The sequence below is a fragment of the Saccopteryx leptura genome, chromosome 3, assembly GCF_036850995.1.
Source record: "Saccopteryx leptura isolate mSacLep1 chromosome 3, mSacLep1_pri_phased_curated, whole genome shotgun sequence".
NCBI lineage: Eukaryota > Metazoa > Chordata > Mammalia > Chiroptera > Emballonuridae > Saccopteryx > Saccopteryx leptura.
In genome coordinates, this window is record NC_089505.1 from 257,155,479 (window position 1) to 257,169,799 (window position 14,321).

Sequence of the window (14,321 nt, forward strand, 5' to 3'; positions counted from 1 at the left end):
TACTAAGAGGACTTGTTCCTTTTAGTGGAAAATGGTATTTAGAAACCAAACTCTGGGTACTAGGCATGCTCATTGCCATTGTTGCATTGTTGCTCCCAAGCCCTCATGGCATGTGATGTGCACACACATGCTTACCTCTATGCATTTATGTATATTGAAAACTGTGATTGATACCAGTACCTCCAATTCCAACCTAATTTGATTTTTCTCTTTCCATAGTCGTCATTTTTCTCTGAAAGTGAGAAATCTAGCTCCCATTAGCTTTATATATATTAACGTATCAGTCCCCCTATCGCTGCATCCTTATTTCAGGTCACTGAGACTCCCCTCCACACCACCCTTTTCCCGTTCTCCTCAGGCTCTACACACTGTCGTCCCACACTGGGCCACCACCTCCAGCCACTGTGGTAATACCTACCTGTACCTTGTGCAGAATAAGTGAGTGACTTTTGTCCTCAGTTATTCAGGAAGGAAGAGAAGTAGGCAGGAAAGAAGCCAGGAATGCAAAAAATAAAAATCTTTTTAAAAATCTTTTTTTATTATTCAGTCTCATACTATTCATCACCAGAACACTGCAGCCCTGTGTAAACAGTTTCAACTTTCTGGGGAAGCAGCATGCAGATTGGGAAATCCTGTCCAAGGGGTCCTATACTACCCCTTCATTTGGAGTTAACCCTCAAGGACCCCTACCAGGACAACTTTGACAAATGGATGTTACTCATATACCTTCATTTGGCAAACAGTCCTATGTCCACATTACAGTGGATACATATTCCAGATCTATAGTAACCTCTGTCAGAACAGGAGAGGCTGCTAAGCATGTTATAGCTCATTGTCTGTATGCATTGTTCTATAATTGGATTTCCTAAACTGGTTAAACTGAAAATGCTCCTGCATATGGAACAAAAGTATTTACTGTATTTTGTCAGTCTTACAATCTTTAAAGTTAAGGTATTATTAAAGTGTACCCAGCAAATATTTTAAGGTCAATTTAAAAGGGGGTAGTCATATCATGGAACTCCTATAGGTCTACCATATCATGCTTTTTACTTAAAATTTTTTTTTTAATTTCTTTTGAATGCTGATGAACAGGAGATGCCAAATCTTTTTCGCCTGCAAACTACTACCTTCTTTATTTGATCCAGCTAATAATACTGTTTTGTCTTTTTCCAAATAGCTCCAGATATATGGAAAAGATTTATATAGGCGGATGGGGATCCTCAAACCCCTCAGTGAGATCTTCTGAGCATGGCTTTTAAGATACCAAGAGGCAGAAAAAGCCCAATTGAGATCAGGGGAACTAACAGCTTTTAGGATACGCCCTTAAAGGCTCCAATGCCCCAAAGGGGTCTCATAGGATGCCATCTGGGTCCTGCTCCAATAGTGGAAAGGAAGGTCATTGAGCTAAAACCTACCAGACTTACATGCCTCTGCTGTGAGGAAACAGGGACACTGGAAGGTAGGCTTCCCCCTCAGTCTCTTCCAGCCCTGCTCCAGCCACCTCTGACCTAACCTTGCCCAGAATGCTGGGGTTAGCCACTGAAGGCTGAAGGTGCCCAGGACCGTCAGCCCCATCTATGACACTGTGGACGAGCCTAGAGTATTTCTTCCAAGAAGCAGATAAACTGATCTCATTTGCACAAGGGCCACTTAACTATGTCTTGCCTGAATAGTCAGGTTTTATTCTTCCCTCGAAGATCTCTGTTGTGGGTGTTGATAGTCCTATTTTCTGCTGCTTTGTTTAATATATAGTGTTTCCTTTATTCCTCCTACCTCAATGCCCCATATTTCAGGCTGGGACCTACTCCTAATTTAGAACTCTCTTTCCCCCTTTTGCCAACTTCTATTATGAATCTACCTTTGCCACCCAGCTTAGTGTATCACAAGGTTCTCTTTACCAAGCCACAGTCACAGAGCTCCAGGAAAAAGCAACCTGGTCTCATCTCTCCAGGCAGAGGAGAACAGAAGCTCCATCTCCACACATGCTGCAGATGGCTTTTCCAGTCTACCTGAATCATTACCAGCTAAAAGCAGCGGTCATTGGGACTCGGACGTGAGCTGCAAAGTATAGAATTGTGACAACAATTCCCGTGGCATGCGGACTTTTCCTGGACTCCTGCTCCTTGTGACAGCTCCTAACAGATTGAATTGGGGTTGGGTTGCATTTTTCAGGGATTTGGCATGGTGTTGGGGCTAACTTGAACTTGGTGAACATGTTAAGGACACTACTCTTTTATGGATTCTTGCTGTATTGGCCAAGAGTTTGCTTAAAGGCTTTAATCACTGTAAAAAAAAATAGAAGACTAGATAAAGAAGATGTGGCATATATACACCATGGTATACTATTCAGCCATAAGAAATGATGACATCGGATCACTTACAACAAAATGGTGGGATCTTGGTAACATTATACAGAGTGAAATAAGTAAATCAGAAAAAAATAAGAACTGCAGGATTCCATACATTGGTGGGACATAAAAACGAGACTAAGAGACATGGACAAGAGTGTGGTGGTTACAGGGGGTGGGGGGAGGGAAGGAGGGAGAGGGGGAGGGGGAGGGGTACAAAGAAAACTAGATAGAAGGTGACGGAAGACAATCTCTCTTTGGGTGATGGGTATGCAACAGAATTGAATGACAAGATAACCTGGACATGTTTTCTTTGAATATATGTACCCTGATTTATTGATGTCATCCCATTAAAATAAAAATTTATTTATAAAAAAAAAATATTTTTTTTTATTGACTGATTTTTTAGGGACAGGAGAGAGAGAGAGAAAGGGGAGAGGCAGGAGCAGAAAGCATCAACTCATAGTAGTTGCTTTTCATATGTGCCTTGACCAGGTAAGCCCGGGGTTTTTAACTGGTGACCTCAGTGTTCCAGGCTGACGCTTCATCAACTGCATCACCATAGGTCAGGCAAAAACCGAAAGTCTTTTAAAAAAGCAGTTCAGTACTCTATAAAATTATGTCATTTCAAAGGACAGTTATATATGCAAGTATATTCAACTACAGCGTTCCATTAAAATGCTAGAGTTCCTAAGCAACCAAACTAGCTTTCCCTGTGAGGAAGATACTATAAATACAAAGAAAATACTGCTGGTATTTTTAAGGTCAAATAGCAACAAAATTTTACTAGGGTTTTAGGATTTTTTGCATTTATTTATATTACCAAGAAAAAAATCACTATATACAAAGATATTACAAAGGCAACATTTTGTACAATAAAAGTGATTTTGACATTTTAAAAACTGTGGCTGGGTGCAACACTTAACAATTAAATAAACAGTACCTGAGAACTTTAAAAATCTTTTCAGTGTCTCCAAATTCATTTGCAACTAAAAGGCATACAAAAATATTAGCACAGTTAAAAAATACAATAGTCCCATTCTGAGAAGATCTGTATTCATCACAGCTAAAAGTATCTTGAAGTACATTCTTTTAAAGCAGAAACCATTTCTAAAGGGCTCACTCATCTGGTCTGAGCTATGCATTTAGGAACACCCATTACCCCACACTGTGTTTTCCTTTCCCTTTCATCTTAAAGTGACCTGACTTGTGTAGCAGTGACCAACATTTCCAGCTCATTATCCAATAAAGTCAAGTGTGTCATCAATGAAATCTCCTGAGATTGAATTCCACAAAGGGGTCCCAAAATACTCCAACCTGACCTAATTCTTACTACATTTTATACAAAGCTGTAATGGTTTGATTAGATAATAAAGTTTAAGAAAATAGGCAAGCTGAATATTTGATACTTTTTACCAATTTATGGTTTATTTACCTGCTGATATCCTTGAAAACTCTATTTGTTAAGGCACTAACACTTTGTACTAATTATTGTGCATTACTGTTCATATAAGTGTTTAATAAACTTTTTGGTAATTTAAAATTTTCAAAGTCTACTAGTAAATTGAAGTCGTAGAAGCAGGTGAAAAGAATATTAATTAGAGTAAGATCAATACTTTTTTTTTTTTTTGAGACAGAGATGAGAAGCATCCACTTGTAGACGCTCACTGATTGCCTCTCATATGTGACTTAATGGGGGGGGGCTCCAGCGGAGCCAGTGACCCCTTGCTCAAGCCAGTGACCTTGGGCTCATGCCAGCAACCATAGGATCACGTCAATGATCATATGTTCAAGTTGGTGAGCCCGTGCCCACGCCCAAGCTGGCAACCACAGGGTTTTGACCTTGGGACCTCGGCGTCTCAGGTTGATGCTCTATCCACTGTGCTACCGCTGGTCAGGCTAAATTCCATTCCTTTTAAACAGAAAATTACTAGCAGGTGGTATTTTTTTCCTGAAGCCATAAACATTTAGGGTAGAAAAAGTATTTGTAAATATTTAGAAAAAATAATTGTTTATTAATTATATCTATATTTTGTTTATTAATGAGTTAGAGAGACATGATGGGATCTTTTTGGGAGTGGGGGCCCTAAATTTTGGTTTTTGCATAAAAAAATTAAAGACATAACCACTTTTGAGATTCAATCTTATCCACTGATGTTAAGTTTGTGTTTTAACTGAATTAAAAGCTGTATTAGTTAAAATATTAATTTGACTAATTCTTAAATAAACATAAAACTGGATACAGATACATTTATCTCTGATGAGCTACCCACTCCTGGACTTATAAATTTTCTATTACATGTGGTACAAAAAAAATCTAATTTTGCCCCTTTCATACTCAATATCTGAAAACAAAACAGATATGAAATCTAACAGTGGCAACTTCATTAGCTATGATGAGTCCCCTTTATAGGAAGACAATTATACTACTCCCAATTCATAATCAACTTTGGCTAAGAAAGGAAGTCATAGACTTCCAGAGTGGGAAGTCATTAACTGACCTATCTCTGCCATATAATTGGAAATGGTTCTGGAAAGAAAAAGGCCAAAAGAAGGTCCTCCAGACCTGTCAACAGTTAGCTACTCGCCTATTTCAGGGTTCCTACTATGGAATCTAATTCACGGCGCTTTCCCTCACTCTGCCATTGGAAGGAGTGCTTGGATTAGAGATTAATCAGGGCTACAAGGCATATACAGATGGTTTATTAACAGTATTTGATTAGCACTATACAATTTACAGTGTTTCTTATGCATTATTTATTTAATACAACATATCTTATGAGGTAAGTAGGCAAGGTATTATCTGCAATTTTGTATCTGAAGAGAGGCCCACAGAAGGTGTAATTTATAAACTATTACACAACCTCTAAGTGGCAGAGCTGAAGATAAAAACCCAGATGTCTCACTAAAAATTCCCTATCCTCTCCATTTCTCCATGCTATTTACAAATCCTATGGAAATTTCTTTAATCCCTCAACAAAGCATTTTATGATAACAATTTAGTTGGTGCAACTAGGCAACCTAGATCACCAATGCCAAGTCATTCATATATATATATGGTCTTCCGGAAAGTTCTGTCCGTTTTTGGAATAAAACAAAATACAAATTTTTCTTACCATTAATAAACTTTATTAAATAATATAATTGCCATTATTAATGATTTCTTGCCAGCATGAGGGCAATTTGTATATCCCATTTTTGAAAAATGTTTTATCTTTTGATGTGAAAAATTGAACCAGTGCTTGTTTGATATCTTCTTCATTTTTGAATATTTTGCCCTTCAAAAAATTTTGTAAGGACAAAAACAAGTGATAGTTGGAGGGTGCTAAGTCCAGGGAATATGGTGGATGTGACAGACATGCTTCTGTAGCATTTCTTCCTTGTTGAAATTTGTAAAAATTACAGTGGCGTAAATGAACTTTTTAGCCATGGGTACACTATCGCTTCACACATAAGCCTAACATGAATCAACTTTGTTTTAGTTAATTTGCTACATCAGTATGTATACATTAAGTGATAAAAATAGGCACACATGCGCCAAATAAACATGTGCTTACGTGTCAAAACTTGTGATAGAAACGGACAGAACTTTCCGGTAGACCTTATATTAATATACATACTATATACACACGCACACACAGACGGAATAATTCGTTTTTCCAAAGTGTTAGGTTAGAAATCGACAATGTAGCTGTTTCTGGTCAGGAAGATTTTGAGCTGAGAAGCCCAATAAACAATTTAAAAGGCTATTAAGATAGGTGCTAATGATAGAAATCAGAATAGGGGTTTTGAGCAGTTGGTAGATTGGCAGTGGGCATGAGGGAAACTTCTGGAGTGCTGGAAATGGTTGTTTATATATGTAAGTATTTATCAAGCTGTGCACTTAAAATTAATCCATTTTATGTCTTTTACTGTAGATACGTTATCCATCAAAAGAAGAAAACTGACATCTTTGAGAAAAAGTGTTTTGTCTCAATCATTTCTGTATCATTTCCAGCACCAGACATAGTGCTTTGCACATTAGACATTAAAAAAATGTGACACTGAGTTGATTACATGAATACTCCCGTGTCTGTGCAAGGGCAAGGTGCCAAGGAAGGGCACGGAGGGGAAACTGAGCTGCCCTGCCTCACACAGTACAGGGGAGTGGCAGAGTCAGACATATGAAACAATCCTAACAACAGAAAATTACCACCTAATACAGCTGACAATGAAGAAGGAAGAGGGTCAAGTATTTCACAAACTTGACAATCTGGGCATCACTGCTTTTCCTCTCCGGTTAAGTACCTTTCCCATTAAGAACTACATCCTTGTCCACATTTTTATAATCATTCCTATGTCAATTTCACCCTTGACTTTCTAATAATAGCTACCATTTATTCAGCACCAACTATGCCAGGGATTGTGCCAGTGGATGGAGCCCCGAAGATGAATGAGACAAACCTTACATGACTATAATTCAGAGAGGAGTTCTCCAGTGGGGGCAGGTGCACAGCTGCACCTCAGCTGCGGAGCAGGACCAGGTTTCCAGAGAAACCCAGTCTTCAAGATGGTGTGCTGAGCTCGTAGAAGAGCCCAAGGAGAGTGGATGATGTGGTACAGGCATGGAGGTCCACTGGCCTGAAAAAGTGTTTTCAAGGAATGATAACTAATAGGGGAAGAGGAGGAAGGTGTGTTACTTTTAACTGGAGCATATAGAAGAGATTCCTGTTGGTGGGGGAGGGGGAACGAGGGTCTACACCAAGAACTCAGCAGAACAGAGGGACAAATGCAAGAGATTTTTTAGGATGCAGACCCAAAAGAACTTGATGAGGTTTCTTTTAAGTATCTTTGATGTCAGGGTCAATGGTAATGTCATTAATGAAAGTATGCAAAATGAGGACCAGTTAAAGGTATTTGGAGAGCATGCGAGAAAGCTGAAGTTGTGGGCACCAATAAGGTCACCCTGGGGAAAAAAATAGCACCAACTGAGGGCTGAGGTTGAGACACTGGGGAAAAAATCAACCTCAGAGAAGAATCCTGTCTACCACCAAAAACTCGGAGGAGTATCCAAGGAGGGAGTGGTCAATGGGATGGAAGATAACAGATGGTTCAAGCATAAAAAGATACTAGATTGATAAAAAGATACTAGATTTAACAAGGAGGGCTGTAGGAATATGCTATGTAAACATGGAGAGTTAGGATTACAATTAGAGACAGGGAGGTGTCCTAGGGCAAAAGCCCTGAGCGGGGTGAGAGTCGGGGCCTCTCTGACCTGTACTGGAAACGGCAAAACAGCAGGATAAGATTCAGTAACAGGAAATGTTCAGGCTCTCAGAACAGAGACTAGGAGTCAGCATGTTCTCTGCACTTTCCTTCAGCCCCCTGAAAACTTGTTCTGTCTGCTTCCCTGAGTCATTTGTACTGGCTAATAAATATCTGAGTACGGCTGGGGACCGGGCTTCAGTCCTTTGGTCTGCCTCCCCTCAGCCCCTTGGAGCATGTCATGTGGTCTCTGAGTAGTTCATTGTCGTGTGACAGAGCATGGTCTGTTGTCACCTTTTAGGAGGTAAGAGTTGACACTAAAAAATGACAGAGAAGTGAGGGAATGGAGGTGGAAAGCATTTGATTTTGTAAGTCTGGATGTGAAGGGAAGGAGTATGAGGGCAGCAGCAAGGGTTGTGTTCTTTCATTTAAAGCTAGAGAAGACATTTACAATGTTTATACCAGAAAAAAAAAAAAGGCCCTAAATGCTGTGGATAAAGAAACAGGACAGGGATGGGAGAGAAAGGAGGGGGACCCAGTGTATAAGTAGAATTTGGAAAGGCATAAGGTCATCTTTCCCTCAGAAACTAAGAGTGGGGTGTTATAAGAACAGGTGAAAGAAGCAGGTTGCAAAATTCTTTTTAAATTGTAAAAGAAATTCTATGATCAATAAATAGCACATGAAAAAATGAAAACTCCATCTCAACACAGATGTAGCAGTAGCTTGCACAGAAAAAAACTGCAAGTCAATTGCTTAATTTTAAAAAATCCATTTAGATTTTCAAACAGTGTTTAAGCTGATCAATGCTAATTAATACAAAATTACAAGATGCAGTCTTTTTTAAAAAGAGCACCAACATATCTCTGGAGATATAACCACTGTCTGGAAATATCTTGGGTTCTTATTTTGAACAGGTAAGAAATTATGCATTCAGATTTTTCTTTCTCCTTGATAAGATCTACTCAAGTATGTTATATACTTATGATTTTAAAAATATAACAGATGTTTCATTTTGAAATCATAATTTCTGAGAAACAATGATGGTACTTAGCTTTAATATTTTTAATTTTTAGTCTTTTTTCTTTTGCTTCCTAGATATCCTCAGCCTAAGCCTTATCTTGTCTCCTTCCAATTTTCCAGTATCATTCAACTCAGAATTTTTATTTATATGACCTTCACACACTCCCTATTTTGACCAAATTGACTAGTTTTAATTGTTCCAGTAAATTTATGGTTTGGTTAGATGCTATATAAGTAAAATGACATGTTTGTAGCTAGGAATATGCTCAACATTTGTGGTAGGTTCTAGTTGTAAAATAAACTAGGTCTTAAATAAGTTACTTACTTAGCATCATGAAAATCCATCAGAATTAAGAATTTGCCCAAATTCTACCATCATTTTTCCACTAGGATTACTTTAGTTTCCAACAACTTGTTTTATCATTATTAATCCCTGTCTTAAATGTACATGATTCTTATATAAACCCAATGTCAAATTAAACAGAACTATAGGAAAATCACAAACATCTAATTATTAAAGCTATTCTATATTTCAGAAAACAAAGTTCTATCAGTACTTTGAATGTTTAATAAATATTTACTGACTGCCAATATGAGGCAGACACTGTTCTACAAACTGTGTATTTAACAAACAAAACACAAATATCTCTGCCCTTGTGGAGCTTGTATTCCAGTATTAAAAAAACCCAAAGAGTAAACAAATGAATGCTTAGATAAGTACCAGGGAAAAATGAAAAGAAGGGGGACATGGAGTATTGATAGACATATAGTGTCAAGGAAGGCTTTGATCAGGTGACAGCTGAGTGAGACGGAAGGATGGAAGGGGTGAGTTCTGTGTGTATCTGAGAAAAAAACACTCCAGGCAGGAATGAACTTGGTGTTTTTGAAGAGGAGCACTAAGGCCACAGTAGCTGGAGCTCAGTGAAGAGGGGAAAACAGTAGTATCGATAGATGAGGTAGGAGAGGGAGTGAGAGCCTCCTAATTTTAAGGACTTTGCTCTTTACTCTGAGAAGGGGAGCCACTGGATAGTTTTAAGCAGATGAATGATAATGATTTGACTTGGAGTAAAAATAATCATTCCTGCTTGACCTGTGGTGGTGCAGTGGATAAAGCATCGACCTGGACTGCTGAAGTTGCTGGTTTGAAACCTGGGCTTGCCCGGTCAATGCACATAAGGGAAACTACTATGAGATGATGCTTTCCGCTTCTCCCCACTCTATCCCTGGCTTGGAAGAGGATGTTAATAATAAAGGTAAAAAAAAGTGGCTGGCTTTGGATATATTTTGAAGGTAGGACCTACCAGATTTTCTGATAGATTTGTATATGAAAAATAGAAAAAAAAGAATCTAGGATGTCCAGGCGGTTTTGGACCTGAGCAACTAGAAGATGGCATTGCCATTTACTGAGTTGGGGGAAGACTAAAAGAGAAGCAAGACTGGGGTAGGGAGGACGATCAAGGACATGTTGAGTTTGAGCTTTAATTAGATATATAGACACTGATGTCAAATAAGCAGTTTAACACACATGGGTAAACTCCAATCAGGAGTTGGGGACAGGTCTAAGCTAAGGATAAAATGTCAGTGAATAGCATGAAATTGGATGAGATCCCAGTGAGTGAGACTACAGGAAGAGGTCTACGGAAATTTCTTCCCCTTAAAGACATGGTGTAAACCGAAAACCCTAAGCAGTTGTAAAGGTGTGGATTAAACACAGTAGTCCCAAGAAGTACAGAACTTCCCTCGCATATCTTGAAAGTGCCCTTCTGCCCAACTTAGCATTTTAGAGAAATTATGATTTATATAAAAGTCTAAGAAACTCCAAAAAGCCTCAGAAAAACCCCTTAGGGGTCACCTTGGCCCATAGGCCTCAAAAATAATAAAGAATTTATCTTTTCAATGGCATAGCCATTACTTACCTTAAATTTGCTTAAAAGCAAATATGAGTTAAATTCATTTAACTAAGAATACATTAATACATAAAAAAGAAATATAAAAAAGAATATTTGGAAAAACTGGAGCTTTACCCTAATGTTCTCTTTACTCTGTTCTAAAGATAGAATTCTCACCACACACAGTGTATGAAGTCACATGTTTCAAAAGAAGAAACACTAAAACCCTTTAAAATTTCTATCTTAAAATGTTCCTTTCCTGAAAGTTTCCAATTTTATATTCTATATACCCAAAGATTTTTTTTAAAATATGGATATACTGATTTTATTCAATATTTAATATGTCAGACTCATTATATACTTCTTATCATCAAATAACGATCAAGGCTAGGTTTAAACATGTACTAGTTTAAGTAACGCTGCAGGGCATGTAGGATTCCACAGGGCATCATAACCTAGAAGTTTAGTTTGTGTTGATTTATCTGTTCTTCTATAAATACTGAACTTTTTCCAGTTCTTACAAATTCTCTGAGGAGCTCCAGAACCAAGATTTCAGTCAGAGAAATATGAAATGCTGCAGCTATACAGGTAAATATCAATCAAAATAGTTGCAATCATTTAAAAGGATTTAAATTGTGAATCACCATTTAAATCTTACAGGTTAACTTTAAAAAATTCAAATGCAAATGAGTCACTCAATTGCTCATTCTGCATAGTGCCAATACCTGAAAATTGACTTTGAACAAAACCATGACTGTTTGGATTAGTACAGTTTGAAGGCCCTGACTCATTTATCATGCCGTTATCTGCACAATTGAAGTCAGATCCATCAAACGCCTCCGACTGTGAAATGAACGCGGTAGTACTGGAGCTGGTGCCCGCCAAAATGCTGGACGAGGACATCTGATGGAACTGTCTCAAGTCTCTTGGGTCTAACACTGAGTTACATGACGGGCTCTCAATATTCATGTTCACGAGTTGTGGATTATCAGTCTCCCTCATGCTGTCATTACTGGGTGTTATCATATTCACAGGGCAGTTAGGCAGCATGCTGGCATCAGAAATACAATATAACTCACTTGACAACATAGACGATGCTTCCATTCTGCCTATGTCATTGGTGTTGTCATAACGGCAAGCACTAGGAGCACTCATATTACTCACAACAGGGTAATTTGATGGGATACCCTGTGAATTAGAGGGAAGTGTTCCTGCTGAAAAACTACTCCGTGGATTTGTATTGACTGAGCATGAGGTGGAGTCGGTCATTGAGGACCAGCTTGAAGATGGTTGTACCATTGGGGGTATGGCTGAAGCGTGATGTGGCAGCGTGCTCGGGATGGACACAGACGGGGAATAGTAGGGTTCTGCTTGACTTGGAATTCTTGAAGGCCTGGACATCTCTGCCAAAATGGTACCATGAGAAAACAAGTTTGATTCTGTGTGTGGGCAGGAGGAAGAAGATATTTTTACAAAACTGAAATAATATTATAAAAAGTACTCTTTCTAAAAAACTGCATAAACACACTAATAAAGAAAAAATTCAAGAACACTGATGTAGCATTTCAAATTAAAGTATTAAATAGCACTAAAATTATTATATCAGCCCAAAACTGAATTCTGTGATATTTTCTGTTTTATAAATACCTATAAATATTTTTATTAAGTTATTCTGGCATACCTAATTTCACTCCAGTTAAAACTGAAAATCTAGCTTCTGAGGCCCTATAAAGGTATTTCTGAAAGTGAAAGATAAATATCAGAATTTCAGTTAATGGGACTCTAGCCAAAAATCATTTCATAGTCTTCACTTTCAAGAAAAAATGAAGCGATGGAGGAGACACCCATTAAGGATATTGAAAGTCCACATAACTTCCTATGCTGTATTGAGATATAACACTGAGGTACTACAAATTCCCAGTCAGAAAAACATTAAGGGTTCTATGTTTACTTACCCATTATGTGACTGCTACACATACTAACCCAGGAAAAAGGATTATTTAAGAATGCAAGGGGGAAAAGACTTCTAATTAACCCTGGATGAATGATTTAAACCAGAAGTTGGCGACTTTTTTCTATAAGGGGCCAGATATTAAATATTTTAGGCTTTGCAGCCTCTATTGGAACTACGACTCTGCTGCTGTGGTGAAAGAGAAGCAGCCACAGAGGCTATGTAATCATTTGAACATGGCTATGTTCCTGTAAAACGCTCTCAAGACAGGTACTGGACAGATCTAAACCATTTCCTGCATGACATACTGTAATTCGTAAAATTATCACATGAATGAATTGTAATTTCTCAAACATTAACTCCTCCAAACCAGTTTCCAATAGGACCTTTGGAAGCCAAAATCAATTCATTCAATATTCAAAATATGAAAAATTGGAGTGGAAAACATCAAAGAAGCTGGCCTTTCTGATTACGCTACAGAGAATAAAATACCTTTCTTAATGAATCTTCCTTCTCCAGTTGATGCTAGGGGACCAGGCCTAGGTCTTTCAGGAAAAGCTGCAATAAAGGTTTTCCATTATTTTTTTTATTTTTATTTATTTTTATTTATTTATTTTTTTCATTTTTCTGAAGCTGGAAACAGGGAGAGACAGTCAGACAGACTCCCGCATGCGCCCAACCGGGATCCACCCGGCACGCCCACCAGGGGGTGACGCTCTGCCCACCAGGGGGCGATGCTCTGCCCATCCTGGGCGTCGCCATGTTGCGACCAGAGCCACTCTAGCGCCTGGGGCAGAGGCCACAGAGCCATCCCCAGCGCCCGGGCCATCTTTTGCTCCAATGGAGCCTTGGCTGCGGGAGGGGAAGAGAGAGAGAGGAAAGCGCGGCGGAGGGGTGGAGAAGCAAATGGGCGCTTCTCCTGTGTGCCCTGGCCGGGAATCGAACCCGGGTCCTCCGCACGCCAGGCCGACGCTCTACCGCTGAGCCAACCGGCCAGGGCCCAGGTTTTCCATTATTACACGTAATTCGCTAAAACAACATTATCAGTTAAAATTTTCAAAACTGAATAAAGCAAAACCCCCCACAAAATCTATTTAAATATGAATCAATCCAAAACATTCTTACCACAATCCTGCCACAGTTTCTGGAAAAGTTGAGTTGTTTTTTGTTTCTTTGCTTTATTGCCATAAGTATCTGGTTAGAAAGAAACCAGAAAAGCATGTGAATGTATCATCATGCTTCTTCTTTAATAAATAGTGTTTTATTCCTATATAGGAAAATGCTTTAAATATATATACATAATATGGATTTAATGAGTGTTGTGGAGTGTGTCCTGAGCCAGTAGTAAAGGCCATTTTTCTCTTACAGAAAATCTACACTGCTCACAAAAATTAGGGGATCAGGGAACGTACAGATACTCCAGTACTTTCAGCCTTTTGTATAGTGCACTTTCACCAATGAAATAAAAGTTGGCTTTGCACCTCATTTGCATAATCAAACAACTTTGACTTGGTGTTTGCTTTTCTGATGTTCTTTTTTAACAATAAAATAAAATAAAATGCTTTTTTTTATCGCTTCATATTCATTTTGAAATATCCCCTAATTTTTGCGAGCAGTATAGTTGGATATTCATCTTGTTTTCTTCCAACACCTAAAAGTCAACAATTTCAACTAATGCAATAAGGGCAGAAAACAGACCAAAATGGAGACCACTTTCTGACTGGCAAGTTTGCTATCTATAAAAAGGACACAATAAGGACCAAAAAATAAACAAAAACAAAAACACCCTCAAATATAAAATAAATTTTGATAAACAGCTTAGTTACTTCAAAATTATTCCAGATTCCTTTCCTGAGGAAGAGATGCAA

General features: G+C 38.4%; 1 protein-coding gene across 3 annotated transcripts in view; it reads right to left on the reverse strand.

Moving 5' to 3' along the window:
* REL (REL proto-oncogene, NF-kB subunit) overlaps window positions 1-14,321 on the reverse strand; it is a 428,703-nt gene that overhangs the window by 370,976 nt on the left and 43,406 nt on the right. Inside the window, exons 8-10 of one of the 3 annotated variants that reach the window (XR_010750423.1) lie at window positions 13,579-13,647; window positions 12,946-13,011; window positions 9,763-11,941 (exon numbers count right to left, since the gene is read on the reverse strand). Coding sequence is in view for 2 of the 3 variants with exons in the window: in XM_066378198.1 (XP_066234295.1) it covers window positions 11,157-11,941; window positions 12,946-13,011; window positions 13,579-13,647 (920 nt within the window). In the remaining variant the exon portion in view is untranslated. Of the gene's footprint in view, window positions 1-8,554; window positions 11,942-12,945; window positions 13,012-13,578; window positions 13,648-14,321 lie in introns of those variants that run through there. The other 2 variants (XM_066378199.1, XM_066378198.1) reach the window with 2 other exon arrangements.